This window comes from Heloderma suspectum, chromosome 4 (genome assembly GCF_057233095.1).
Source record: "Heloderma suspectum isolate Gila_16-S chromosome 4, 16-S_ref, whole genome shotgun sequence".
Taxonomy (NCBI): Eukaryota; Metazoa; Chordata; class Lepidosauria; order Squamata; family Helodermatidae; genus Heloderma; species Heloderma suspectum.
In genome coordinates, this window is record NC_139461.1 from 39,817,310 (window position 1) to 39,844,597 (window position 27,288).

The following is a 27,288-nucleotide window of genomic DNA, read 5'->3' on the forward strand; positions in this document are numbered from 1 at the left end:
TTGGTGAGTGTCCATGGCTTCCCTTGTTGCATGGCCTGGCCCCTCCCCTTGGCTTCTTGTCAAAAGAATGTTTTCTTCCCTGGGTGGGTCTTGAAATGTTATACCAGGAGGGCTGCATATACTTTCTGCAGGCCTCCTGCCCAGAGAGTGATGTGGCCATTGTAGGGATGTTGGAGGAATCCGGTTGAGGGATGGAGGTCAACGAACTTTCGTCAGCTTGGCCCCCCCCCCGGACTTCGGTTTGTTTTCTGCTAGCTGACCCGACTTGGCCTGTAGCAAGTTGGGCCAGCTAGCAGATTTTTGGTATGTTTTAATTTGCACAGATTTGAGCTATGATTTGTGCAAATTATCAAAATTTGCACAAATTGCTACTGAGATTTATGCTAATTTTCATAATGTGTGCAAATCTCTATTTGCAAATCTCTATTTGTGCAAATTACTACACACAAAAAATTCATAAAGAGCTCCTCGGCAAATGCATGCCAAGTCAGGCACGCCATGGAATTCCAGCGAGCCCCAAAAAGGTCAGATTCCCCAGTGACGGACATACCTAGGCTGTTATGCTATCACTCTGGGCCTGTTCAGAAAGTCAAACAGCCCACCGTGGCTTATTTAAGCCCACTGTGGCTCCAGTGGGTTGTGACGCTTGCCAGCGGCCTTTTTGAATATTCAAGTTGCGACTGTGGCTTGTTGTGTCACCTGAACCTGGCAGAGGGTGGGTTGTGTGAGGGTTAAACAACCCTCGCATAACCCTAAAGCAGGCCATGGATTCTGCGAGGGTTGTTTAACCTTTGCACAACCCACGCCTGCTGAATTCAGATGATAGAACACGGTCACGGCTTGCATTTTCAGGATGGCGCCCATGGGTGCCGCAGCTTGTCATGGTTGAAATAAGCCACAACGAGCCACACCAGTCATGCGAACCTGGTCTCTATCTTCTTGTTCCCTCTGTCTGTGTTGTGCTTATGAAACAGCGGTTGGGAGAAATGTAAGAGGATTTGAACCTCTGCCTCTCAGGATGCCTGGGGACTAGCTGTGCCACTGGAGCTGATTAAGTGCAGATGCCGTGGTGTCATCTTTATTGTTGCATGAGTGTTATGCTGCAGCAAGTGTGCTGGGGCTGTGTCTCCATCCTGAGTTCACTGGCTGACTGGGGGGAAGGGGTGTGGGTGTTACCACTGACAGAGTCCCTGGTTGGCAGGCTGTGGGGTTTTTTTTCCAAGCGTACTGATCGTATTGCTGTTCTTATGCCATTTTTAAATTTTCTGGTTGTGGCCGTTTCCCCTCCTCTTCCAGGGAAGCGCCATCCCTGGTTTGGTTAGCCATTTCCACTGGCAGGAGGAGCCAAGTGGGAGCAATCAAGCCACATGCACTAGCATGTTGGTTCACTCACAGTAACCCAGGTTTTCAGAAGACCTTGGATTGCCATTATATGCAAACCAGGCCAGTGTGTCCAGGGATATAGATCATAAATGATATCGTTTCCATATAAACTTAGTTTCATAACTTTATATGGAAACCATTTGCTACTTTCATTTCTCTATATAGTTGGTGAATATCCCAAATGTGGGTTTTGTTTTGTTTTTATTTATTACATTTATATCCTGCCTTTTTTCCTCCTAAGGAACCCCCCTTCAAGCATACATAATCCTCCTCTCCATTTTATCCTCACAATGACAACCCTGTGAGGTAGGTTGGACTGAGTCTGTGACTGGCCCAAAGTCACCCAGTGAGCTTCCATGGCCAAGTGGGGACTAGAACCCGGATCTCCCTACTCCCAATCCAACGCTCTAGCCACCACACCACACTTGCTCTTTTGACAGTAAAGAGTGACAATTCAAATGCATTTGCCTGCCCAGAAGCTCAGATGTTGCCCATTCTAGTGATCCAACACTAATACTTTTTTCTCCTGTCTGCTGGTGCAATCTCATGCAGAGGTATGCTGATAACTTCCACAGCATGCCTTTGGATTAGCTGGCACTCATGTGGTAATGCTACATGTGATGCCAAAAATGTAGCATAAATCTCTGCATGTCATTTTTTAATAGGAAAGCTGATTTATGGAAGGGATTGTAAATTCTGTGTATACAGCAAGATTCCATTGTATTTCATTTTGTACTTTAAGTGCATTTAAAAAGAGCAGTCGAAGGCTAAGTAAACATTAATTTCAGTACTAAAGATACTTGTGAAATGTTTTTAATAGAGATGTCCTGATATTCAGTGATAATGTCTTGTAAAATATGTTATGGAAGATCCAGAGGCTTTCTGTAATAGTGGCGTAAACAAAAGGAGTTGTAAAATTGACAAACTTGCTGTTACCTTTTCTCCCCTCCTTAAAATAACAAATTTCTACCAGCACAGTATGACCTGAGAACATTTGTTAGTAGAGGTTGTTGCATAAATGTAACGGCCATATATATCCAGCGCAGGATTGAAAACCCCGAATAAGTAAGAGAGACAGTATAACGTGGTTTCTCAAGATAAATATTGCCTGTTGTCATAAAATCTTGTGCTTTTGTTTCTAACAGTTCATTCCTATCATTTCAGTTGAAAGTAAAAAAGAGAGAGGTTATTTCTCTACGTGCATGTCTTTATACAGAAAGACCCAGCTTGATTTACAAATGATCAAACAAATTCAGCTCCAGTGAACAGGTGCTCCAGTTACTGGAGGACTGGTGTGTTTTCGATATTGCTCTTAACAGTGCAATTCTATACCTCTCTACTCAGAATAAGCCCCTTTTAGTTCAATGGGACGTACTTCCAGGTAAGTGTGTATAGCAGGTAGGGATGTCAGAGAGATCCGCAACAGATTCAAATGAGTTTGGATTTCTATCACTCCAAACTGGATTCCACAGCAGACTGGCTTTCTCCAAGTCGCACAGACTTTCAGACCAGTTTTTTACTGGCGGGTGGGGGTGTTACACAAATGCACACTTGCGCAAATGAGCACTTACCTTTCTTGAACGTAAGCCTCACCAACTTCAGTGGTACTTCGTTCCAATTAAGAAATTTAGGGCACAATCTTATGCATGTTTAGAAAGAAAGAAGTCCTACAAGTCCCAGCATGGCTGGCTGAGGGATGCTGAGAGTGGAAGGACATTTTTCAGGCTGAACATGCATAGGATTGTATCCTTAGGCTGCAATCCTGTACACCAAGGTGGGGAACATCTGGTCCGAGAGTCACATGCACACCTCAGCCTAGTTTTAAAACTAACCCACTTTGGCTCTGGCCCTGCCCACTACTAGAGTGTGGACCCAACAGGTTTCGACCAAAGTAATGTGGACCTCCACAGGAAAAAGGTATTAGGCATGTATGGATTTTGTTAAATTTGTTCTGTTTCATGGATTGTCAGGCCACTTTTATTCCATCATCCACTCCTCAATGGAATCAGATTTTATATAGGAGAACTTTGTTCCTGTTTGCAAATGAGCATTAGTGCTAATTCTTCAGCACCAACATCACCAAAAAAACCAGTTATGTATCATAAAAATCATAGGGTCTTATTAGCTTGTTTGATAAGGTCGTGTTCAAACAGCTTTTAGTTGAGCAGTCCATGACAGGAAGGCTGGAAACGATCTCTGCTTGAGACCTTGGAGGGCCATGATCAGTCAGACAATCATGGTTACTGGGCCGGCGTCATGCTGCAGGTCCACTGACAAGAACCCCCTGGATCTGCTCCTCCTCTTCAACAGTGCCACCTGCTTGTTCACATTCCCCTCTCTTTGGCCCAGACAATGGTGTTTATGTGATCATAGATGCCACCACCTGCTTTCTTAAGGGCTCTCTGTCTGGAAAGCAAGCAAGTGGTAGCAACCGTGAGGAAGAGGAGGAGCAGCTGGTGAGAATGCTGATGAAAAGGTAGACTCCCTCAGGAAGGGGAGCCCATTGAGCAGGTCTTGCCCAAGGACCCTCTAAAACCTGGAGCCAGCAGTGAGTGGCACAATCAACCAAGGCAGTTTTATGGGTTCATATGGTAAGTAGTTGGGCGAATGCCTGTGCTACCTCCTGCTCCTTCTGCCTGGAGGTCATTCCTATGCTGTTGTCATTCTCATGTTGAATTTGTGGCATAGTTTAGAATACATATGTGGACGGTGCACAGTTTGTGCTTATGGTTATCAATAGAGATAGCAACTCCTTGTGTGTAAAAGGATTACCTCTGTCTCGCCAAACTCAAGGGATTCTTCGTGATGCAAACAGTGAAATGGAGAAGATAACGCTCATGAGAGGGTGAGCACTGTCATTCTGTCACTCAAACAAATCGCCAGTCACATCTAAGGGAAGCTTCCCCTCACCTCATAAAATCATAGAATAGTAGGGTTGGAAGGGGCCTATAAGACCATCGAGTCCAAACCCCTGCTCAGTGCAGGAATCCAAGTCAAAGCATCCCTGACAGATGGCTGTCCAGCTTCATCTTGAATGCCTCCAGTGTGAGAGAGCCCACCACCTCCTTAGGTAATTGGTTCCATTGTCGTATTGCTCTAATAGTCAGGAGGTTTTTCCTGATGTTCAGCCAGAATCTAGCTTCCTGTCACTTGAGCCCATTATTTCATGTCCTGCACTCTGGGATGATCGAGAAGAAATCCTGGCCTTCCTCTCTGTGACAACCTTTCAAGTACTTGAAGAGCACTATCATCTCTCCCCTCAGTCTTCTCTTCTCAAGGCTAAACATGCCCAGTTCTTTCAGTCTCTCTTCATAGGGCTTTGTTGCCAGTCCCCTGATCATCTTTGTTGCCCTCCTCTGAACCCTCTCCAGTTTGTCTGCATCCTTCTTCAAGTGTGGTGCCCAGAACTGGACACAGTACTCCAGATGAGGCCTAACCAGTGCTGAGTAGAGGGGAACTAGTACTTCCCGGGATTTGGAAGCTATGCTTCTATTAACGCAGCCCAAAATAGCATTTGCCTTTTTTGCAGCCGCATCACATTGTTGGCTCATATTCAGCTTCTGATCTACAACAATACCAAGATCCTTCTCACTTGTAGTATTGTTGAGCTGAGTATCGCCCATCTTGTAACTGTGCATTTGGTTTAATTTTCCTAGGTACAGAACTTGGCATTTATCCCTATGAAATTTCATTCTGTTGTTTTGTGCCCAGCGCTCCAGCCTATCAAGATCACTTTGAATCTTGTTTCTGTCTTCCAGGGTATTAGCTATCCCGCCCAACTTTGTGTCATCTGCAGATTTGATGAGCATTCCCTGCACCTCCTCATCCAAGTCATTAATAAAAATGTTGAGGAGCACTGGGCCCAGGACTGAGCCCTGCGATACCTCACTCATTACCTCTCCCCAGTTTGAGAAGATCCCATTGATAAGCACACACTGAGTCCGATTCTGTAGCCAAGTGTGGATCCACCTGATAGTTGTTTCATCTAGCCCACTTTGTTGAAAGCTTTGCTGAAGTCGAAGTATATTATGTCCACAGCATTCCCACAGTCCACAAGGGAGGTTAGCTGATCAAAAAATTAGATTAGTCTGGCAGGATTTGTGAGATTATTGTACCTCACAGGAACAACTCTTCTCCCTGACCCTTTTCACTGTTGGAGGCTGTGCACTTCCCTTCTTCCATGCAGGGGTGTATATCTTCTCTCCACTCCTGGTAGTGGGAAGCAGAAAGACTTACTCCTGCAGCAAAGATAACCTCTTCAAGCATTTGACAGGATCAGGATACTTGTCACTGGATTGGGTTTGGTGCCAGTGTAGTAGGACTAAGTGCAGCTGCTGGGATTTTTGTCATCTGGGAAGGCCCCTTAACTGAGCCCTCCAAGTATCAGGGCTTTCCATTCCCCAGCTTCCTTTCCCTGCAATCTTTAACCAGACTAACTTTTTATCCAGATCTGGGGATGCTGGAGTGTCAGTATTACCGTCTGGAAAGGAACCAAAAGAGCTTGAGACACATGGCCCATTTATTTTTGTTTTATTTATTACGTTTCTATACTACTGTCGGCAATCCTCCAGTCTAGCCCTAACCAGCCTGGTGCCCGCCTGATGCTTTGGACTTCAGCTCTAGCCGGCATGGCCAAAGGTCAGGAATGTTGGGAACTGTAGTGCAAACCATCTGGAGGGCACCAGGTTGAGGGAGGCTGCTCTAGTCCTTTGTACCCTTGACATCTGAAGCTGCTTTTACAGCTTGTCCTGTGCACAGGTGGAGGTTCCTTTTAGGGACTTTACATTTTTTTTTTTTTAATTTAAAAAGCACTTCTCGTGTTTTTCCCTAATCTAGAATTGACCACCAAGAAATCCATCACTTTCGACCTCAATAATGTCTTTCACTGAGGACTTTTGGAAACTGGGCTGCAAGCTCCCTACAATCACAGAAATGTAGCGGGAAGAAGGCAGCTCCATCAGTGATAAATTGTTGACCGTTTTAAAGGATTTTATCAATGGCCCAAGACATTTTGGAGCTCGGAGACAGAAACTCCAATTTGAAATCTCCTTCCCTCATGGTAGTAAAAATATAGCAAATTACATCATTGACAAATTGCTGCCCTTTAATGGTATCTATAAATTTTGCCACCTGAGACATGCTACCTCACCTGGCCTCATGGTAGGACAGTCCCTGTCCCCTAGATGCAAGAAGTGAAGAAACAAAAGAGCTTGTATAAAAAGGAAAATATATATTGAATTTAGAAATATGTTTGAAGTCCTCTGACTCTCTACATGTATTACCGTGTGTTTAAAGGAACTGTATAGAAAGATTAGGGGAAGAAACATACATACAATCATGGGTTTTGTTTTACAACAAAAAAATAAAACAGCTCGTATTTCCAGTGTTGAATTTTGAACTCTGAACAGACTCCATGCTTGAGCATGGTCATTTGGAATATATGGAGTTCATTAACTTTGAACAAAGTAAGGCTGTAATTCTAAGCGTATCTTATGAGATGTAAATTACTTTTAAAACAGTGGAAAATCAAATTACTTTGAAAGCAGTGGGAAATCCTATACATACTAGGATCTATTGGTCTGTGATACTTCCTGCACAATCTTATATGTGTCTACTCAGAAATAAGTCCTCTTGAGTTCAATGGAGCTTGCACTCTGGTAAGTGGGCATAGGTTTTTAGCCTTAATGGGAATACCAAATGCCACTATTGATTTGAAGATAATAACCCCCCAGAGCTTGTCAGAAACATGATAGAACATGCAATATGTAACACGCAGTCCAGATTTCCATCCCATTCTATAAATGGCTGCAAATGAACTGCCTATAAGGAGCAGCTGCTGCTTTACCCTCCTCAATCTTTGTAATCAAAAATAATTACTTGTTCTAATCATAAAAGTATAATATGAAAGAGAAAACAAAACTGAAGAATTAAATATCTGAAGACTACAACAGTTGTTTATATTGTGGGGTTGTCACTTCACTAAAATACATTTAATCAGCTAGTTATGCATTTCAATTAAATCTGCATAACATTTGCATATGATCAAAATTACTTCTGGAAAAGTATTCTTTGTTTTCAATTGCTTGTGTTCAGGGACCATCTTTAGTCACAACTGACTAATTGTTGCAGCCTTATTTTATTGCCATCTGCTTCTTGAAACTTGTCAAGGTGTGTTGTCCATTTTTTCATGGTTCTTGGCTTAACATACAGTGCATATATTCTCACATAAAATGCTCTCTTCTGTCCCAATTTGCTCAACATCTAACAATTTTTTCTGAAGTAAAGAGGTGAAGGTTTTCCTCTTCAGTAACAATGGCCACAAATGCATGTATTCCAATCCCATGGTTTTTTGTGTCTTGTAGGATACATTTAAAATCCAAAGCCAGCGAGCCTTTCTGGATGTTTATCTTGCTGATGGAAGATATCTCAGAATTGATATTCAGACCTCAGATACTGCTGAAAGAGTGCTAGAGGTAAGTAATTTTACAAACAAAGTCAATGGTATTTCCTTTGAACGTTTACAAGAATATTTAGAAATCATATTTATATGTTAAAAGTGGGTTCTGTCTAGACTTAGTTTTATCTAGAGCAGACCTTTTGAAAATCAATGGGACAAGTTAGTCATGACAAACTTACCTCCTGTTGATTTTCAGTGGGTCTGCTGTAAGCATGACTAAGTATGGATCCAACACAGTATCTTTAATCTGCTCTCCATCCTTGTGGATACCTAACAATACAATGTTAATTGTTCTGTCTGTTCAAATACCTCAAAGAATGTTGAGAAGAAAGTACCTGCTTAAGAAAGTGCTTGTTTCTCAGAGACACAATCTGGGGCCCTATTTGGTGTTTGCTGAGGAAGCTATTTGGATTGTAGCAGTGATTCCTGGGGAAAGAACTGGTGCAGGCATACCCATAGAATAAGCGAGGTGGACGTGTAAGAGGCTTTTCATACTCATTTTTCATGAGGAACAATTCTGTAGAACTCAAAAATTGCAATGTCTCTAAACTGCTGCTAATCCACCAAAAGGTATCACCCCGGTGATTTCATTTCTCTAAACTTCTGTGGGGAAAAACAGATTTAAGCTGCAATCCTATTGCTTATGCTTGTAAACATTGATACTTGTAAATCTCTGAACTCAGAGGCTTACAATCAAGAGGAGCAGTGGAAGCAATCATCACCTCCCACTCTGCATTTTTGCTAGATGGGTTTTTTTCTGGGACACTTCAGAGAGGGAGAGAAGGAGGCTGGAGATGCCTCAGGGTAGCTCATGTCCTGGCCTCTCCAGTCTCCTCCCCTCCCCGGCCACTGGAACACCTCCTTTAATTCCTCTCCGAGGTTGAGTTCCCAACCTCTGGAGAGGCAGCTGGAGCGGTTCTTTCTGTGTCAGTGGGAGCTGGTGGAGTGTAGATTCCCTCCTCTGAGGTCAGAGCACTGTCTCCACCCTCAGATTTGGGAATCCAAAATATCCTATGGCCCCCTCAGACGCTTAGGGGCCAGAGGACTGTTCCCTTATTTGTTTAATTTTTCTATTTCATCCTATTGTAAAAGCTATTTTAAATAAGTATTGTCTAGACCAGCCTTCCCCAACCTGGTGCCCTCAAGCTGTGTTGGACCATGGTGGCTGGGGGATGCTGGGAGTTGTAGTCCAACACATCTCGAGGGCACCAGGTTAGTGTAGGCTGCTCTAGACTTGTTCTCAATCCGTGGTGACAGTACTTCTTTTTTTTTCCCACCTCCCAGGTAGTATCATACAAGATCGAGCTTTCAAGAGAACTAATAGGATATTTCAGCTTATTTCTTATTCAAGATCACAACAATGGAGAGCTGTCTGGTAAGAAGTGCTTTGTATAGCAGTAGTACACTAGGCGCTGCATTCACATTTCTTTCCATTTGTATAATGTGGAAAACCCTTATGGGTGATGGCTATGTGGAAATAACATCATGACCACACTCTGGTTTTTCCCTTGGCTAGCTTTAGAATTTAAAACAAAGCTTGGAACTTGCATTTCTTAGATATAAATCCTTTAAAATATAAAATGCAGCATTTTTTAGTTTGCTTTCATGGGAACACCCATTTTCCTCTCTTCCTCTTATTTTAAGTTAGAAAACATTGGGGTTGCTTGATTCACAAGTTGTTTTTAGCAGGTGCATGCTAGAAATGTATGGTGTAAGGGAATCAAATGTGTGTTTTGAAAGATGTGTACACATCCTACAGAGCCTTGGTTGGTTTATCTTTGATTTATCTTATTGGTTTATCTTATTTGTCCTACTGCATGTGGACTTCTTCAAGAACATGTTTTTGCCTTATATGCTCTAGCCCAGCCTTCCCCGACCTGGCGCCCTCCAGATGTGTTGGGCTTCATCTCCCAGAATCCCCCAGCTAGATTCTGGGAGTTGTAGTCCAACATATCTGGAGAGCACCAGGTTAAGGAAGGCTTCTGTAGCCTTTAGAGAACCTTATTGAACTTCTTGTGATCTGAATTCTTGGATGACTTCCTCAGCCCTGCCCGACCATGAGTGATGTTAATGTAATCATCATCCATTTTATATGCTGAAACCAAAGATAATAGAAGTCAGCAGGCTGATTCCCTTAAACGTCCTCTCTTCACATTAAGTAGTTTGAAGATAAGAGGGTTTAAGTTATATTCCTAACTCCTGCTGATGACTCTGTCATGCCCTCTCTCACTGAACCTCCGTCCTTGTGTTTATTCAGACTCATTTCCAATACCACCTTTTTTTAAATTTTATTTTATTTAAAATACTTGCATACTACCCTTCCATTTTGGGGTGGTTCATAATTAGTTAAAATGCACTGCCATAAAACAGAATCTGCCTCACCCCCAGTGGAGGAGGTGCACAGAGAAGGGCCTCATTTGATTCTAAGCACAGACATGTTGATACAGGACTTTGGGTACATGGCTCCAAGCCATTCCAGGCATTAAAGGTGAGCACCAGCGCTTTGAGTTGGGCTTGGAAGGGAACAGGCAACCAGTGAAGCTTTTCCATTATCCGTGTGGTATGATCAGAATAAGCAGTACTGGTCAAAATTGTGGACACTATTCTGTAATAATTGAAGCTTCCTAACTATCTTCACAGGCAGCTCCACATATAATTTTATTATTTCTTTGTTACATTTATATCCTACCTTTCCTCCAAGGAGCCCAAGGCAGCATATATGATCCTCCTCCTCCTCCATTTTATCCTCACAACAACCCTGTGAGGTAGGTTAGGCTGAGAGTCAGTGACTGGCCCAAAGTCACCCAGTGAGTTTCATGGCCAAGTGGGGACTAGAACCTGGGTTTCCTGAGTCCCAGTCCAACACTCTAACCAGTACACCACACTGGCTCTAATGCATTGCGGTAAACCAATTGGGAGGCTAGCAGCACATCGATAACTGTGGCCAGACTGTCCCTGTGCAGGAGTGGTTGCAGCCATAGCTGGTAAAAGGTACTCCTGCTACAGAGGCTGGCTGAGTCTCTAATGACAAAGCAGCATTCAGGAGTATCCCAGACAGTGAACCTGCTCTTTCAGGGGAGTGCCGCACACTCTCCTGAACAGGTTGAGCCCCCAGCTCCATGGACACAAGAATCACCCACCTACAGCACCCCCAACTTGTTGGGAATCAGCTTCAGTTTGTTGTCCTTCATCCAGCCCATTACTGAACTCAAACACCAATTCAGCACTTCCAGTCTCGCCCAGTCCAGATGACAAGGAGAAATATAGCTGAGCATTATCCATGTACTGATGACACTTTACTCCAAATCCCTACAACTTCATATAGATTTTTTAAAGTACAAGAGACAAGTTGGAACCTTGCAGACACTTTTATCTAGTGAAATGGCAATGCGGGCAGCGTATCACATCACTTTCTGCCAGAATCTGTATTCCACAATGCTCATTGTAACGCAGTTGGATTATTCCCTGTGAAGGACATATACCAAAGAGGACATAAGTCTCCTTGGAATGTTTGGAGGTCTCAGGTAACCTGCTGGATATACATAACTTCAAAGACAGCTGCATAAATAAACCTAGGAAATTGATACGGATGAGAAGATTCCCTATCCCCTTTTCTGGCTTGAGACAAACCATAATTCGCCATTTTACCTGAATTGGCCAACTCTAAATTGCATTTTCCTTGCAAACCAAATTCAGCTTCCTGAGATTATTTTTGGAAAGTCAGTTTCTAGCCCTTACAGCTGTGAACTTAATTTGATATTTTCAGTCGAACTTGTAGTGTGTGGGCAATGGCCACTTGTATATTGGAAGCTAGAGGGGAAGCTTCATTACTGCATGAAATATGCAGTAATTGGAAGTGGTGCTTTTCATAACTCCTTGCCCTTCCCTATGACTGGGAGCTGCAGCTCTGTTGTAGACCACATACTTTGCATGGAGAAGACCCCAGGTTCATTCCTTGGCATCTCCTGTTTGAAACCCTGGAGAGCTGCTGACAGTCAGTGTTGACAATGCTGAGCTAGGTAGACCAGCTGTCTGACTCTGTGCAAGGCATCTTGCTATGATTAGTAAAACAAGAATAAATTGTGCAAAGTTGCTTAGTTTGCATAATTTGCATAGGTCACAGAATTCAGCATCTCTAGGCACAAGACGTGGATTGATTTAGAATAAGAAGCACCGAGTACAAACCACCTTATATAGAACAGGTACAACTGAAATATAACAGCTTCCCTTCTAATAGTGTTTCAGTAATTGTCGTCTTTATTTCCTCTCCCCTACCCCTCTAGTACTGAAAAAACTGGCAGAATTTGAACTTCCCTATGTGAGCCTTCGGAGCATGAAAGAATCGCCTTGTAAGATTGGGATCAGAAAGTGGTGAGCAGGAAACTGAAGTGGAATTAGCAAGATGCATGAAAAGATAGTGGTGCTGGGGTAGGGAGGAGTAGAGTTCAGTTCACATTAGCTGAGCACCAGTAAATTCAGCTTTCTACATTGATGGATTCCAGTGGATCTTTGATATGTATCTTCCTTGACCTAAGTTGTGCAGTTTCCAACATTTATACTATTACGAAGTAAGATACTCATGGATTGTCCACGTCTGGAGTAGAGACCAATGTCTTTAGAGCAATTTGGGCACAGTCTAGTGCTAGTCAAAATCTTTTAACTGGAACGAATTAAAGGCCCACTTAAGGATGTGTAGGCACAGCATTTTTTCTCAGCACTTAACAGTAGGTTCTTCATCTGTTCTGAGAATATAGCCTTGCAATTGATGACACAATATATTAATCAGTAAGTCAGCTTCCTTGGCAACCCAGCCTTAACCCTCCCAGTACGTAGTAGGCATATAAAAGAAGGTAACTCCAAAATTTGTGTTTAAACTGAATTTAAGGAACACACAAACACACGCACACACAGCTCCAAAATATGTGTTTATACTGAATTTAAAGAACATTAATTTCAAACTCCAAAATGTGTGTTTAAACAGAGTTTAAGGAACATGTCCTTCAATTCTGTTTCAACACAAATTTTGGAGTTACCTTCTTCTACAATATTTCAGTTATATTTCTCTCTGCATATATATCACTGGATCAGTGGTTTGTGCTGTGTGTCATGTTTGATTGTTTTCCCCATTGCCATGGGACAGGTACATGGACCCTTCCCTTGATAAAATTCTTATGGATTGTAAAACTTCAGTGAGCTTACTTCATATGCAGGTATGTTCTAAGACAAGTGCTATTTTTACTTCTGAAAGATAATTATGAAATGAAACTGACCTTTACTCATTTAAAGCTGTGTTTTAAAGGTAGGTCTTTCATGAACAAGCACAACTTCCCAGTTCCATCCTGCTACCTGCATTATATATGTATATATAATTAAACAGGTGAGGCACACAAGAAGTATAATGGCCAAACTAGATGTGAGAGCAGCAAATCTGGGTTTATTAAGCCAGATCTGACACAATCATGTAGAATACGGGTGGGCAAAGTGCAGCCCATGCTCATTTTGAAGGTAATTTTGACCCTTTTATTGCTCCTTAGTCACCCCAAAGGTTTTGTGGTGCTGTGGCGAGGGGAGGTATTTATTTATTACATTTATATCCTGCCTTTTTTCCTCCAAGGAACCCAAGGCAGAGGAGATTTGGGGGGGGGAATTGCCCCCAGACCTCCTGACATTACCCACCCCTGATGAAGAACAACCTTCCCCAACCAGATACCCTCCAGATGTGATCGTCTACAACTCCCACAATTCCCAGTGGGCCGGGAATTGTGGGAATTGCAGTCCAACATATCTGGAGAGAGTGCCTGGTTGGGGAAGGGTGATATAAAGACTAGTAGAAGGGGTCTGTGAACTGCAAAATGAGTGTTAATGAATGACTCTGAAGCACTCCCCATAGCTTACCTCCCTACACCCTCTTCCTTCCACCTTTCCAGGCACTGGGATACTGAAATACTAGAAGTGAGTCTGGCTGGGGGAAAAGCTCACGGGGAAAGCAGCTTCTGTGAATTTAGCAGTGGATGGTGGGAGGGCTTAGCACTCCTGACATGTGTACCCCCTTTTTCACTGTTAAAATCAGGGGCACATGATTCTGTGTGGTTATGCTGGATCTGGGTTTAAGCAACCAGCTCTGCCCTAAGTGAGTCATATTTCAGATTCCACTCACTAGTTTATGGTAGTGATGTATTTACTCCCAAGCCCTGCGCACCATTGGCAGGAAGGGTGGGTATTCCAGCAGTTATCGGCTCAGGGGTCAGTACAGTCCTTTAACAGCTGCAAATAAGTAAGTCTTTTTAGTACTGTCTGTGTTACAATATTATAAAATCCTATTTTTAAACATGGTTTGTATTGAGCTGATTGCCTGCCTTGAGACTATGTGGACAGGGTGGGTTATAAATATTAAAATACAAGTATTTAATGGCTGTGTGAACATCCTCCTAATATGTGTCTCTGTTGGGCTGTAGTTAAGCCATACACTAAAATAAATCAGTGTTTGGCGGCCTCTTAATGCAGTGCATGTTATGGCTTTTTTTATATAGCAGCTCCACCCATGACAGCCACTGAGTTGCAGCAGTGCAGACAGTAGTACTAGCATCAGAGTAGCTGCCTGCAACCAGCACTGCTTTGGGGCCATGGTGGGACTTCAGTGACACGAGGAGAGTCCTGTTGCCGTAACTACTGTGGGGCGAGTAAGACCAACTGTGCTGCATCAGAGAACTCCTTGCACAGCTGTTGCCCCCTGTGCCACTGCTGTTCTGCCCATGTTAGAAGAACCTGATCCCATATGGAACAGCAGGATTGGCAGTTGGAGAAGTTCATTGGCTTCTTGCATCTTAGTGGTATAGCTTTTGCCTTTGTATTATTATTTTTTTACATAAAAAGGTTGTACAGGAAATAGAGAAGAACTGGATCAAGCTTACTGACGGACAAATGCAGAAGCTTCAAATGCTACAAAAAGCACCAAACAAAATGAAGGTAACACAATTTTAAAATGGTGACCCCACCTTTTTTCCGAGTATATGCTATTGTGTGAAGATACTAGAGAGGGCACCTGCCTACAAAGCTGGTTGTATTCTTCAACTTTGCCTAGAAAAAATATCCCATATCCACACTCTTCCAAGAGTATTAAATGTGGAATTTACTCATTAACAATGAATGACCAATTGTCAAAACTACCAACCCTAAATGTTAAATGCGTAGTTTGAAAATAGCATCTGCAGCAGGAAAGATCAGGATTGAGACCATGGGGAGAGGAGATGAACCCTTTCCTCTCATGCTTCCCTTTTTTGTTTTTATAAAAACCTGTAAGGTGTGATTGTGGTTGAAATGCTGCTTGAGATGGTAATTGAACATATAGATAGAGGCAGACCCAAGTCCATTGTAGCTGTTGCACTGGCATTTTTGTAAGCATGTGTCTGTGTGTGCATTTCCCCACTGGAACAATGACATTCCTTCAGATGGCACTCCTATTGTGGCATGTATTTGCTTCACAGGGAAAATGTATCCTCCAGTACGCATAGAAGAGAGGCAACAGAGATAGACTAGGTCATCTTTATAGCACTTTCTGTAGTACTTGTACACTGAAAGATGCAAAGCAGGAGTACAGATTGCATATAAGAATAGAGCAATTACTAATTTTTAGACTTTTCCGGATTAAGCAGTAATTTCTGATGACTTGAAACTGGTTCTCATGTTACAGTTCAGAAACATGGGAGTGTTGTTTCCAGTTACTCCTGTTTGTGAAGATACCGGGAAGGAGTGATTGATGCAAGTTACTAGCACGGATAATGAAATAGTGCTGAACTGAAAATGTCTTCTACATTTTTTCCAACCATTTTCATTCAATTTGAGAGAAAATAAATTGCTTTCAAAAAAATGTTCAAAGCAGAAGAAAGTTTCAGAGAAGTTCTCATGGATGGGATTTAGGATTCTTGTGCTTACCTTACTTATGAGGTGGCCAGGGAGTGTGTGTGTGTGTCCTGTCTTCTATTGTACATTTACGTCTCCAGTAGCATCCCCAGCTTCCTGCACTTCAACTAAAGCTCAGGGGAGGATGTCATGAGGTAACTCCTCCCATAGGGCTTTTTCAGATCAGGAAGTGTGAGCAGCCCAGGAGGCTGCACAGTGAGGGAGAGGTGTGTAAGAGAATGAAAAAGCACACACGGCAACCTTGGCAGTGACAGCACAAAAACCAGAAACCATTAGGAGAAAAGAAAGAAACTATGCTACAACCACTGCTAATGGTGAGCCCCACCTCTGTGGAACAGTTTCTCCTCCTCCTGAAGAAATTCGGTGAAATGGTCATGTTCCCCCCCTGCCCCCAATTTCTCTGCCTACAAATAGGGTAGAGAAATTCGAGAGGCCATTTTCACACAGCTATAGAATTACATTTGCACTGCTGAGCTTCTCCTGGAATATTGCTATACACATTCTTTTCAAACTATTAATCGTTCCCACCTGACATCTGAGATTTATAATTTCGACGTGACCGCTAGAATTCCTGAATGAAGTTTCAATGTGGAATGTGTCCCTCAGTAATTTGGGGGTTTGGTCAGATTATACGGATAACAGTGGAATCTGTGGCTTCCAGGCACTCAGTGAAGTTGCTAACCCATGCCACCTTCCTGCATCATGTGTATATAACTCACTGTTCTCCAGTTTCTGTTTCTCTTGTGCAGTTTTTAGAGCTTGTTCGGGACGTCCAGCATTACGGATATATACAGCTTGATCCTTGCGCCTGTGACTATCCTGAAGTAGGCTGTACTGCTGCTATTCATGTGGGAAATAACGAGATTAGCTGCTGCATAAAGCTGCCTAGTAACCAGATCCAAGAGGTCAGCTTCAAGATCAACAGGCTGAGGTGCTGGCAGGTCACATTTCTAGTAAGTACTTTGTGAGCGACTTTCACATCTTCCATATACTTAAAAAGCCTGCTTAATGCTGACGTTCTTGTTCTGATTTTCATTCTCCTGCCTTAAAGGGAGTCATGTTACATGCCTTAGAAAAATCCTTAAACGGACGTGCCTTCTGTGTAGGGAATAACACACAACCCATGTGTAGATTGCCTTTGTGCGAATGCCTTGCTGCATGTACACGTGACGGGAAGAAACTATTTCATTGTGGATTCCCAGCCTGTGTACATGCAGCCAGAAGCTCACATGTGCAACTATTGCAGATGGTGGTCTGCTACACAATAGGAAATGTCCTTTGTAGGATTTTTTTAACATGAAGGCAAACAGGCCTAAACGCTCTGAGCGACTGAGTGCTTGTCCAGAGATGGTGGCTTCCTGCACTCCAGGTTTAGCAGGGTAGCACACCACTGGGAGGGCAAGACACATCCCAGAGATAAGCTAGCGCCTTTTGCCGCTGGGATGCCTTTCTGGTTCATACAGAGAAACAGCCCACACTGGTCTTATGAGCACATGGAAAAGGCCAGCTGATACCTACTTTTCCCCAGTTAGGGCTGTCACCTAATTAAAGAGATTTTGATCAATTAATCATGGGGTTTAACTTATTGAATATACATAAATTTGCATATTCAAAATAGTTCTGAAAAAGGCAGTCTTTTAGTTTTAGATTATTGCAAGTGGGATCTGCAACAAAATGTTGCAGTATTGCTGACCACCTTCACCTATACACACCAAATTGACCCCCGAGGTCTTTCAAGAAGGCCTTATTGGTCATTCCACAGCCAACAGTGTCATCAGATAATGGCATGTAAGTGGGTTGCCTTAACTCTCAGCAGTGTAGGCAGGGACAAAGGCTTGCTTGGGCTGAACAACAATCCTGCAAAGGAAGCTGCCACCACCTCTTACGTCCACCTCAGCCTGAGCCAGGGGACTTTCAGACCTTACAGGACAGCCCTACAGCTTAAGAAATAAGCCAGCACCCTCTGTTTCCAAGTCCTAGACCTGAAACCTTAAACAGTAGCAATAACCAAGCAGAAGACTCAGGACTTAGTACAAAGGCTTAACTGGAAAAAAGCACACACTTTCAGTTATGACAGGTGGTACATTTATTTACAAAAGGGAAAAGGAATAACACAACAAAACAGAGCATTCTTTGAAAACAGTTCTTAAAGGCAAAAACAATAAAGCTGCCTATACACACCTAAGCACAGGTCTTCAAATAGGACAGGACCCCAACTGTGATCCTGAGAGTCACAAGCCAAAAGCAAGAGAAAGAGAACAAAGGCAAAGGGCAGCCGTAGCCCTCCCTTGTTTTATACTCAAAAGCCTTTTACACATGTGAGGTGAGCCTCCTTAGCCAGTCACTAGCTGGCTGAATAGTTCTCCGAGGCTCTCTGGTGGGTGTGGAGGGTAGAAAATCCTCAGAGTTCCAGCTGAAATCATTCAGTCTAATTTAGCCTTGGAGGCCTTGAAGCCAAAACAGCACAAAATAACACACTCAGGTGGTTTAACCGGTGTGTGCAGGCCCATCTTCATGAAATTGAGTTTTTACAGGCAGCTAGCTGTCAAAAAGAATTTTATTTATTTATTCATTTCATTTCTATACCGCCCAATAGCCGAAGCTCTCTGAAAATGGAAAATGGATTTCTTGGCAGTGGGCCTTCTTGGTAGCAGCAGCCACCCTTTGGAACACTCTTCCATGTGCAGTTCAAGAGGCAGAAACTGGCAGCTTCAGACATTTCTTGAAAACACATTTGTTCACTTAGGCTTCCCCTGACTTGTAATCAGTCATGACACTGCTCTGTTTTACTGCTTTTGTTGTAACACTTTTGAGGTATTTATTGTTTTATACTGTTTTTATATACAATAGGTTTTGATGTAAACTGCTTGGAAATCCTGGGGTGTCAAGCCGTATAGAAGTAGCTTAAATAAATAAATATATCCCCACAGCCTAGGAGGAGTGTTCCTATTCAGCACTCCATCCAGCCTTGGACAGGATCCATGTATTGGCGTTGACACATCATAGGCCACTCCCACACCCCAAGTCCTTTCCTATCTCTATTATATGGCTCAGGTTTGAAAAAGCGGGGGGTGGGGGGATTTCCTTCTTCCTGAAATATTCCTGCATCATGCACGGAGGGGTGTTTTTCAGCCTTGCACATGATTGCACTCTCTCCCACCCTTTGTCAAGGGCTCCTTGGAGGCCTCTCTCAGTCTAATCCAGTAGCCAAGTCCAGGCACAGACAAAGGGATTCTTTTCAAAGCTTTATTCTTCTTTTACAACTTAATAACTCTACAGGTAGCAACTAGATCTGAGCAGCAGAGTACCTATGCCCTAAGTTGGAACAGTTGGTCCCCGTTTGAAAGGGAATTACTGGCAGACCCCTGAACTTAAGGACTAGGGAGAGCCCCTCCCCTTTTCCCTTGGATCCTCTGGGCGCAGCCGTTGTTTGCGCGCCAACCGGGCACTACGCCTCCTTTCTGCGCCCTCCATTTGGCGCCCCTCTCGGCGTCGCGCGTCCACCAAGACTACTTCCCGCGCTCGGTCACTCCCTGGACTGCTGTCTAATCTAGGAATGCCGGTGGGAGGAATCTCCGTCAGCTGTGGGCCCTGGGAAAGAGGAGCGCGCTCCTCTCCCAGGAGTGACTGCTCTTCCTCAGAATCAGAACTACTCTGGGATTCTATGGGCTCAGTGTCCACCCTGACACCCTTAATATTTAGTATAAGCAGTTCATGAGCTTAAGCAGGCCATTTTCCTCGTATCATCCTGCCCTCCAGTTTTCAACCAACACCCTAACATTCTGTGTCTCAGCTGTTCTCAACCATAGACTAAACTGATAGGCACAGTCTTTAGACACTTTTCATTCCCTGAAGAGGAAGTGAGAGCTCAGAGCTGGCCCTCCCATGAAGCAGGATGAGGCTCCACATCAGGCAGCGGAGCAGGAGGAGTGGTGCATTGCGCCTCTCCCCTACTGTCTTCAGTGGGTGCTCTGGGGAGCTCCACAAGCCACTCTCCCACCATAGCATTTGCCATAGCAAGAGCACAGCTGGCGGGGCTCTCTGGAGCAGCCACCTGCTCTCTGTTCCCCTTGTCTTCCCGCCCGCTACCCTTTACGTTTGTCTTTGCCAGGTCGGCTCTATGGAGAGCCGTACGGCCAGAAGCAGCAGCTGCGGGGCTCTTGCGAGACCCAGGCAAGCTCTTGTGAGAGCCCTGCAGCTGCTTCTTCCAGCCAAGCAGGTATCCATAGAGCCAAACATAAGGAGAAGGGGGGCGTGTGATGGGGGAAATGGAAGTGGGGCATGATGTGGTGGGCGGGAAGGGGCTTGATGGAGCAGCACCGCATGTTCTCTCTCACAGGTGAGAAAAAGAGCTTGTGCTGTGAGGCCTGCCTATAGGATCAATGGAGAGATCCACAATTTTAGTGTAGGTGTGATTGGGCAGCAGCATGGACTGGAGAATCTCTGAATTAATACTACTGTGTCATAATATCTTTTTTTCCCTTTCTTCTTTTATCTGCTCAGGGATCTATTGCAGGCCAGGGACTTGACCAGTTCTTGGAGCTCAGGTTTGAGTATAATGATTCTGACACATGGAAATGGATTGCTTTTAACACAAAGCAGGTTTGTTGTGGTGCTTTTCAAAGGAGGAGGGGTGAATTACAGTCACTCTACATGTGCAGTATACATGCCTGGATTACAGCCCCTGTGGTTGTTGTTGGTTGTTTAAATGGCTTTGGGAAGAGGAACTTTAGAGCAGGGGTGCAGAACCTCTTTCAGCCCAACAGCTGAATTCCATTTTGGAAAAGTTTTTAGGGATGCATTCCAGTGGTGGGTGGGACCAAAATTAAAACATACATATTTATTTCATTTCTATAGCTCAAGCTCTGTGGGTGGCTCACAAATTAAAACCGCAAAGTACAGAAGAAATTATAAAATATGAAAGCTTAAAACTACAATATCAAAGTACAACCAGAATGAAACTTAGCAGCAATGCAGAGATTTAAAATACAGATTTAAAACAGCAGAGCTAAAAGACTAAGAGTGCTAAGTCTTCACCTGGCGCCAAAAGGAGTACAACGTAGGTTGTACACAAACATCTCTAGGGAGTTCATTCCACAGCCGGGGTGCCAAAGCAGAAAAGGCCCTCTTCCTGGTAGCCACCAGTATATTTTTGCTTAAAGCTCTTACTGCCAGTGATTAAGCTTTAGGAGAGGCAGTTCAGCCTTTCAGAATGGGGGAAAAGCTTGGAAACCACCAAGCCAGGTGCAGAGTTGGTAGTTGTTAGGAAGGGGGTGTGGCCATGGGAAGGGGATGTGGCCATGTGGGGAGCTCCAGAGGGCTGGCTTTGGCGCTCTGGCCTGAGATTCTGCACTCTTGCTTTGAGCAAAGAAGCAGCAGGGTGGGGGTGCTTAACCCTTCCCCAGACTGCAGCTTCCCTGCTCAAATCATCCTCCCAAGCTGCTTTTCCCTGCTGCAGGTTCAAAATGTGGGTTTGCCTGTGCATTTTCTCCATGAGGGGCAAAACAGTTTGGTGGGAGTTTTGGAGCAGAGAAGCAGCAGTGGGCATGGTTAAGCACTCCTGCTGTGTCTACGCACCAGATTTCACATGCCTGAACTACGTTCTTCTCTCTCATATACATACATACATACGCCAGTTGCATGTGTTAACCCCTCAGTTGAAGTAGCAGCTGCAAGTCATCCTCTTCCTTATTCCCCTGTTCAAAACAAGCATGTTCTCCCTATATCTAAGCTGTATTATAGAAGTGCATCAGTGTCAAAGTACCTTTTCATTTGCATGATTTATTTCCCTCATTCAGAACAAAACAAAGGCAGTGTGCAGATGTTCCTGGAAATGGAAGTATGTGCCGGGGTTCGTCTTGCTGCAGCGTGACCTCTGCTTTACCTGCCTTTGCTCCTGTACTGCCACGTGTATGGCTTCCTTAATGAAACCTAGCATGTCCCCCACTTCCTATGTTCAGGCAGGCTGTCTGCTTGGGTTTGGGGACTTAACCATGCCAGTGCTTGGTGGACTCCTTATATCTCCTTAAGCATTTCTTTAACCCCCACTTTGTAATTAAGGGTTTTTCCTTCTCTGTTGTGTTTGTTTACAATTGGAGAACTGCTCTGAGAAGGTGGCTTTGTGACTGACACAAGGGACAGCCAATCAGTGCTGTCCACAGCTCTTTGTGTCTCAGTGTGAGACGGTGCCCAGAAATGGCATGTCTATACATCGATTTATCTCAACATATGAAGCTTCCCTACAGCGAGTCAGAACATAAGCCCACCTATCCCACTACTGCCAGTGGCTCAACAAGGCATCAGCCACCAATCTTTCCCAGTCCTGCAGTTAATTTCAATTAAAAATCCCAGGAATTGAATCTGAGACATTTTACATGCATAGCATATACCTTGCTACTGAATTATGCCCCTCCCCTTTCTTCCACTTAGTTATATATACACCCTAAAATTATTGCCTTAAGTCTTCTAGCTGTGGGTCTAGACATTGTTTACTTGGACTTCCAAAAGGCTTTTGACTAAGTCAAAAGACTCCTGAGCAAACTTAGCAGTTATGGAACAAGAGAAGAGGTCCTCTTATGGATCAGTAACTGATTAAAGAACAGAAAGCAGATAGTAGGAATAAATAGTAAATTCTCCCAATGGGGGGATGTTAATAGTGGGGTCCCACAGGGATCTGTACTGGGACCAATGCTTTTCAGCATGTTCACAAATGATTTGGAATTAGGAGTGAGCAATGAAGTGGCCAAATTTGCCGATGACACCAAATTATTTAGGGTGGTTAAAACAGAAAAGCCTTACGTGGTCTAGGTCCAAGGTACCGTAAGGAGCGCCTTCTCCCCTATGTCCCCATCCACCACCTAAGGTCCTCTGAGGGCTCTCTGCTGCAGCTGCCTAATGCAAGACCAGCAGCCACACACAAGAGGACCTTTTCCTTTGCCGCCCCTCAGTTGTGCAATGACCTGCCAGTTGAAATGCACCTGCTGACCTCGTTGAAGGTTTTTAAGCAGGCATTAAAGACTATTATTCCAGCAGGCCTTCCCTTTTTAGAAATCTTGTTCCATTTGCTGACTTTGAATACTATTTTTAAGTCATGTTTTAAGCTGTGTTTTATTGTTGGATTTTTAAAAAATTATTTTTAGTTCAAAGTTGCTTTTAGTTATATGTCATTTGTATATATTGTCCATATGTTTTATGTAAATGGTTTTTAAACTTTGTATATTGTATTTTAATGTTTTAACTTTTGTAAACCTCCCAGAGAGCTTTGGCTGTGGGGCGGTATAGAAATGTTAATAATAATAATAATAATAATAATAATAATAATAATAATAATAATAATAGATTGTAAAGAAGTCCAAAAGGATCTCTCCAAACTGGGAGAATGGCCATCAAAATGGCAAATGCCGTTCAATGTAAGCAAGAATAAAGTGATGTACATTGGGGCAAAAAATCCCAACTTCAATTCTAACTTGATGGGATCTGATCCAGCAGTGACTGGCCAAGAATGAGATCTTGGGGTTGTGATGGACAGCAAAATGAAAATATCAGCCCAGTGTGCAGCTGCTGTAAAAAAGGCAAACTCCATGTTCGGCATAATTGGGAAAGGAATTGAGAATAAAATTGCCAGTATCATACTGCTCTTATGCAAATCTTTGGTGCAACCACACTTAGAATACTATGTACAGTGCTGGTCACAGCATCTAAAAATATTTATTGTAGGGATGGTCCCTGTTTGAAAGGGAATTACTGGCAGACCCCTGAACTTAAGGACTAGGGAGAGTCCCTCCCCTTTTCCCTTGGATCCTCTGGGCGCAGCCGTTGTTTGTGCGCCAACCGGGCACTACGCCTTTCTGCACCCTCCATCTGGCGCCGCTCTCTGCGTCGGCATCGCGCGTCCACCAAGTCTGCTATCCGCGCTCTGTTACTCCCTGGACTGCTATCTAAGCTAGGAGTGCTGGTGGGAGGAATCTCCGTCAGCTGTTGGCCCTGGGAAAGAGGAGCGTGCTCCTCTCCCAGGAGCGACTGCTCTTCCTCAGAATCAGAACTACTCTGGGATTCTATGGGTTCAGTGTCCACCCTGACAGCAGTTCAGTGAAAGAAGAATCTTCTGTTTAATGAGAACCTAAAATGCAAATGCAGTTTTCCCTGTTTGTAGGCATTCCTCCTAAGCAGTTGCTTAAAAAAGATAATATCAGAGCAGCTGATGACAACAACCAAAGGTGATCAAGAAATGGTGAGCAAAGCTTCCAATCCAGTCTGCCTAACCATTGACATGAAGTTATTGGCTGCATTGACCCAACCCTCAGGAGATGACCCATCTCGAGCATATCACTGGATTCCATTGTTTTTACTTCGAGTAGTCTACCAGTTCTTAGAAGAGTGCGCAGATAATAGGGGTTTCTTTTATCGGGTGGGGAACCTCTGGCGCACAGCTTCCCCACCCTATTCCCTGAGGCATTTAAAAACCCAAATTGGTGTGGGGGGTGTACTTCCAGGTAGTGTCACTGTTAGGGAGATAAGGGCTAACCTTACTCTACCCATATGCTGCGACTCCCCCCTTGAAAAATTGCAGCAGGGGAGCAAGGAGAGGAGGCAACTGCAGAAGGAGGAAGGGGACAGAGAGAAGAGGGAAAAGGAGTATGAAAAGGTGTGTGTCTATGAGAGAGGGGTGGTGGCTCCAACCTTGCCCACCACTGGTATGCACATCCCAGAAGATTCCCACTGAAGGAATGAAATGCTCAGACCAAAAAGGGTTCCACACCTTTTCCCTGTCTTGCATCCCGACAAGAACACTCTATGGCTGTACTCCTATTCACACTTGGGAGCAAAGCGTGCAGTGTTTGCCGAGATACATTTCCAAGCAAACATGCATAGGATCAGGATGTATACTCCCATTTTATAAATGGGAGCTAAGTCCTGAAAGACAATATAGAAATCTGTTAATAAATAAACTAGGACGGAGAGATTTGCTCAAGGTTGCCCAGCAAGTTCTTTCACATCCAGATCCAATACTGTCTTCTGGACTGCCCTAGATCCATAGTGGCATTACAGAATGCACAATCATCTATTGGATAAGATTCATAAATCTAATTCAGGGAAATGTTAACCATTTTTTTCAGTAATGAGTCTTGTTTGCCATCTGTAGATTCTAGGTTCGCAGCAGAAATTGGCCCACCCCTTAACAAGGCAAAAAAAAAAAAAGTGTTGCTTACACCTACTTTTCCCTAACAGATATTCATATAAATAAATATGGCTGATGCCAAAGGTGCTTGGTATCAGTGGAGATTATGCTCATAAGATCAAGAAGTGTGGGTAAGATTGCTAGTACTGTAGTGCAGTTGCAAGTTCCTTCGCTGGCAATAAGCTTGAGTTACTTGCTGGCTCTGTGTGTGTGTGTGTGGTTTATCTTTCTGTGCAACAGTGATTCTTACATTTAACCAATCTGTTTTAGCAAATTGAACTTCCTGAACCAGATAAACCTAAGAAACCAAGCATCCATCCAAGTCAGGTTTGTGAATTAAATTACGTAACTGGGTGGACATGGAAAATAGAAGCTAGAAACTTCATTGTAATCCTATATGATATTATTATAACCAAGTCTTATTGAAGAATACAGTCAAGTAGTGAGCCTTAAGATGTAATGTAACATAGCGGCTGGACTGTGAATGAGAAAGTTGTTGATACAAAGCTTATATTTGCCACAAACTCACTAGGGCCCTGTAAAGCAAGTTGCTATTTTCTCAACCTCAGCACCGCCTACACCCCCAGTCTGTAATGTGGTGATATTCTGACCTCCCTTGTATACTGGTTGTAAGAATTATTGAGACAATGGGTCTGAAGCACTCTGAACACACACTGTAGTGTTATATAAATATCATTGCTTCATATAAGATGCCATTGTGTGTGTGGGTTCAGTCCATTTGCTACACTACTATAACACCTGTTGGATCAGATGCTTGAAAGTTGCTGGTTTTCAGAAAATGTGTCTCTCTTCCTCATAGCTGTTGGTATCCCCAACACAATTCTGTAGTTCTTTATTAATGCTCCTGATTTGGCTGTTGTCTTCATAGATTTGGTTCAGGCAGTCTTTTATTCATCTGATACTGATGTTTTTTCATATATTCTTGGTTTTTGAGCTCTTAGGTAACATATTATACTTTTGATTCTGTGCAGATATTTCATTCTAGTTTTAAGCCAAGAAAAAGGATGTCGACAAGTAGATCAAATGAGGATGACTGTGTGTTTGAGAAGATAAGCGAAGAAGATTTGTGATCAGTGCTTCAGCTGCTGCTTTGGAGGGGCATAAAAAAAGGAGTCGAAAACAATAGCTACAGTTGTCCTCTGTTTTAATAGCAATCTGCATTCTCTAACTCCTTAACATATAGAACATTTGTGATCTTGATGTTTTAAAACATCAGTCAGCCACTCTTGAGAGCCATAGTTTGTAACAGCTGGAAGGAGATCTGTAAATATTGTGGACATAGACTTGGTTTTATTTTATTTTTTTAATGTACAGGACCTTAAAAATGGAAAACACATCACTTGTCGTGGATCAAAGTATAGACTTTTTGTTTGCTAAAAGTGTAGGAGGAAATGTGGCATTAAATGTTTAATCTTTTAGCCATTGGAATCTTCATCACTGCTCTGTTCCATGGAGTACAAACGTTCCCTGCCACATTCTTCTACCTGATGATAAATTACACAGTGCCCTGAGTCCTGGTAAGGTCTTCCTATATACAAGGTATGAAGTCTTATCATGATCCCACATTTCAATCAGAACCCAACTCAAATTTGTAGGATTTATTTGTAAGACTTTTTCACAATTCTATAGCTCCCTGTAGATCCTGTTCAATGTAGATTTTCATCCAATATGTGTTGGATTCTTCTCCCTTCCCTAGTTTTTGTTTTGTTACTGGAATAGATTACCCTCAGGATAGTTGGGGTTTGTTTGTTTCTGTTTCCAACACAATACAGTCTTGATCTGTTTTTTAACCTATTATGTTTTGTATAAGAAGTTTTTTTAAAAAAATATGCAAGGTGGGGATAACTTGTGATAAATACCATGTGACTATGTTAAATATAAGCACTGTGAAAAAAATTCAATGGCTGTCATAATTTTTAATACACTGCTTACTTGTTGAATGCCTTCAGAATGATCCAGATATCTGAGCTTGTACTTCAAGGAAAGCCTTTGGGTTTCTTTCCCCAACTGGAGAACTTCAAGAGTAGACCCAAATATCCCAAAGGTATATATATTAATATGGAACCATCCTTGGCCTCAGGGGGTGGGTAACTTGTGCCCCTCCTGTTGTTTTGGTCTACAACTCCTAATGCACCTATGGACAACTTACTGGGCACCCACCAAGGTGCCCTACCCTCCCACTTTTTTATTTAACACATTTTCTTACCAGCTGGAATTGCTTTGGAATAGATTTCTGTTGGTGTTGGAAATGTGGGTTCAAAGGAGTTGTTTAATGTGTTGGGGCTCAGTCCCCACCTCTACCTTGTACTCAGTCTTTTGGCCTGGTTGC

The 27,288-nt window shown here is 43.2% G+C and overlaps 1 protein-coding gene across 2 annotated transcripts in view; it reads left to right on the forward strand.

The window, feature by feature from the left end:
* The window catches only part of SNX31 (sorting nexin 31), a 37,978-nt gene extending 11,072 nt beyond the window's left edge, over positions 1–26,906 (forward strand). For both annotated transcript variants that reach the window (XM_084849010.1, XM_084849011.1), the window contains exons 5-14: positions 7,746–7,856; positions 9,125–9,215; positions 12,124–12,211; positions 12,981–13,050; positions 14,714–14,806; positions 16,510–16,713; positions 20,264–20,362; positions 23,913–23,990; positions 25,209–25,265; positions 25,931–26,906. In XM_084849010.1, the coding sequence (XP_084705136.1) occupies positions 7,746–7,856; positions 9,125–9,215; positions 12,124–12,211; positions 12,981–13,050; positions 14,714–14,806; positions 16,510–16,713; positions 20,264–20,362; positions 23,913–23,990; positions 25,209–25,265; positions 25,931–26,029 (990 nt within the window). In that variant the 3' untranslated portion in view covers positions 26,030–26,906. The remainder of the gene's footprint in view (positions 1–7,745; positions 7,857–9,124; positions 9,216–12,123; positions 12,212–12,980; positions 13,051–14,713; positions 14,807–16,509; positions 16,714–20,263; positions 20,363–23,912; positions 23,991–25,208; positions 25,266–25,930) is intronic.
* The last annotated feature ends 382 nt before the right edge of the window (positions 26,907–27,288 follow it).